Source organism: Drosophila miranda, chromosome 2, assembly GCF_003369915.1.
Source record: "Drosophila miranda strain MSH22 chromosome 2, D.miranda_PacBio2.1, whole genome shotgun sequence".
Taxonomy (NCBI): Eukaryota; Metazoa; Arthropoda; class Insecta; order Diptera; family Drosophilidae; genus Drosophila; species Drosophila miranda.
In genome coordinates, this window is record NC_046675.1 from 25030581 (window position 1) to 25033619 (window position 3039).

Consider the following 3039-nt stretch of genomic DNA (forward strand, 5'->3'; position numbering starts at 1 on the left):
TCGGCTGTGCCTTGATCCTGTCGCAGGTGGTTCGTTTCAGTGTTTCGATGTGGCGCAGGGCTTGCGTGCCATTTGCCCGACACAGAGATTTCTACGGTTTGTGTGTGCCGTACCACAGTTTATAGTTTCCGGATCAAAAGATCACTTCCTGCAGGAAAATAGTATGACAGGATGCTCAACGATTTGGTGGGAAAGTTTTGTGTGGTGCGTCAGAAAATTCTTAGTCCTTTCTCTATTTCGATGATATTTAATGATGTGCTTTAAAAACAACGAAAAATCAAACATTGGGAAGGCTTTGATATTTTCAGCTCCAATGAGTACGAGCATCTCCACATATTACATACCCACAATTTTTGATTTTGTTGAGAGTCTCGTTTGAAACACATCGAAATTTCTGTTGCAAGAGTTCTGCTGAAAGGAGTTTAAAATATTCAAGGACCATGCATCGCTGGTTCTTTGCCACTGATCGCGAGGAATGTGAGGAGGCGGCAAAGCCCTTGGAGGATCCCGCTCAGTTGGGAGCAGAAGAAAAAGATAAGCAGGAGTTGGTGGCAGCACCCGTTCCCACCACCGAGTGGTCCTTTTGCGTATTCTATCCCCGGTCGCTGCAGGGCAACGAGTATGTGGCCATCACCGGCGATTGTGAATCTCTCGGAAACTGGGATCCCAAGAAGGTTTTCGTGATGGACAAGAAGGACTGCCACAGCCAGCATAGATTCGAGGCGAGTGTAGTCATTCCCAGAAATTTCGACATCCACTATCGCTACTGTGTGGTCATTCCCAGCACGGAGACGGATGAGATCTACATACGCTACTGGGAGTCCCGCCTGGAATCGCGTGTCATCCGCACCTGCCAGAACATGCTGAAGGCCTGCGATCGCTTTGGGTATCAGAACGAGACTGATACCGACTATCGGGTGGATCGGGGATGGGCCACCAGCGAGACCTACATCCACTTCAAGATCTTCAATGCGCCGTTCTTCTGGCAGAAGCAGTCTCCCCGTCTGCTCTACGTCCATATCCAGCCGATGTTCGAGAAGGAGCAGATCTGTCCGTATGCGGACAAGGATCCTGTCCCAGCGCTCAAATGTCTCACACTCCGCAGCCGTCAATCCGAGTCCGAAGCTGGCGATGAGACCGACCAGAGTCTCCGTCTGACCTACACAGAGGTAGCCAACCTGCTCTACTCGAGTGAGCTTAGCTTCCAGCCGGATCATGGAGTCTGCTGCGGGCCGGAAGACATGCAGCTCTACCACTGTTCCATTGGGAGTCCGCTGGAGACGCACTACCGTCTTGATCTGTACACCTTTGCCCACAAGGCAGGGTCCGACGAGCCTCCCTACCACTACGGCTATGGCTTCGTGAAGGCTGGTCAGCTGGTGGGCAGCGAGGGCCATATAATCGTCTCCATCACCTGTGCCTCCACCCACCGACCCCTGATCGAGATGTGCCTTCGCTACCTGATCATCCGTCCCCTGGAGAACTTCAAGTGCGATATGCGGCGGACGTACGAGCGCTACTGGCGCCGCAATCGCCTGCCGATGGACATTGGCCATCGAGGATCGGGCGTAACCTACTTCCTCGGACAGGATCTGGTGCGGGAGAACACGCTCTACGGCTTCAAGCAGGCCGCTGTGGCCAATGCCGATATGGTGGAGTTCGATGTGCAGCTGACGAAGGACGCCCAAGTGGTTGTCTACCACGACTTTGTGATGAAGTTTCTCCTGCAGCGCTGTTCTAGCTACGAGGAGTTGCTCACCAGCTGCGATCTGCTGATATTTCCCTGCGAGAAGCTCAATCGCCTGAAGCTCTTGGCGATGGGAGGATGCAAGCGGACCAACCATATTGCCGTGCCCTTTGAAGCCTTTACCTACGACCAGTTGACCCTGGCACGAGTCTTGCGCTTTTCCGCCAACAAGGGACGCGAGGTGCCATGCGATCGTATGCTGCATGAGCAGCGGCCCTTCCCTCTGCTGCTGGACATGTTCGAGAAGGAACAGACTCTGCTGCCACAGTCCCTTGGTTTCAACATCGAAATCAAGTTCCCGCAGCTGGACAGCACCCGGCGCTGGGAGGACGAGTGCTTCAAGCCTACCTTTGACCGAAACCTATACGTGGACACTATCCTGGAGATAGTCCTTCAGCATGCCGGCAGCAGACGCATCCTTTTCTCATGCTTTGATGCGGATATCTGCACGATGGTGCGCCTGAAGCAGAACCTCTATCCCGTGATGCTGCTTACCGAGAATCCCGAGTGCCCGGTCCAGTATTTGGACAAGCGTGTCAGTGTCTTGGAGAATGCTGTCCACCTGGCCCATTCCTTAGAGTTCTTCGGCCTGGCCATGCATACCAATACGGTGCTGCAGCAGCCGACAATTGTGGCCCAGCTCCAGCAGCTGCACCTCCAGGGCGTCGTCTGGGGCAGCCTTAATGTGGACATTCGGGTGCGCGATGTAATGAAGAAGCACGGTGTAGTGGGCATCATCTACGATCGTCTGGATCAGCTGGATCAGGCGGGGGAGGAGCTGCCCTGCGGCAATCTATGCATCGTAGATTCAATAGCTAACCGAAAGATGCTGAAAGAAATGGAGGAGAAGGAGTGGGGGGCCAAGTGCGGCTTTAAGTCCGGGGATGATATTAATGAGGCGCCCAGATATTGCTAGCTGTTGAATTTACAAGATACTATATATATACGCTGGTATTCTCAAAAAATGCTCTGGCTTTCCTTTATGAATGAGAGACAAAAGTAATGGCTTCCAACGTGTGTCCAATATCTTGGCTTAGTATTTCACGCGCCCCACGCTCCTGGGGAATCCCATAAAGACAGAGGGCATTACACGACTAAGCCGTGAATATCCACCAGTTTAAGCCACAGTCAAAGTTACGACAATTGTCAATATGGAGAGCGAGTGTTCTTACCCCTTTGAAGGACCACCATCACCAGCACCCCCCCGGGCAATTGGCGAACTTTTTTCGCAAACATTCCAGGGAAAGACTGTGCGTCAAAGGAGATAAGCTCCTGTGAACTATTGCCAGAAA

At 52.6% G+C, this 3039-nt stretch overlaps 1 protein-coding gene across 1 annotated transcript; it reads left to right on the top strand.

Moving 5' to 3' along the window:
• The first annotated feature begins 287 nt into the window (after positions 1-287).
• Positions 288-2712, top strand: LOC108157720 (glycerophosphocholine phosphodiesterase GPCPD1). The gene has a single exon (XM_017289888.2). It carries the CDS (start codon positions 441-443, stop codon positions 2661-2663), a length of 2223 nt encoding a protein of 740 aa, XP_017145377.1. The 5' UTR covers positions 288-440; the 3' UTR covers positions 2664-2712.
• Positions 2713-3039: the final 327 nt, after the last annotated feature.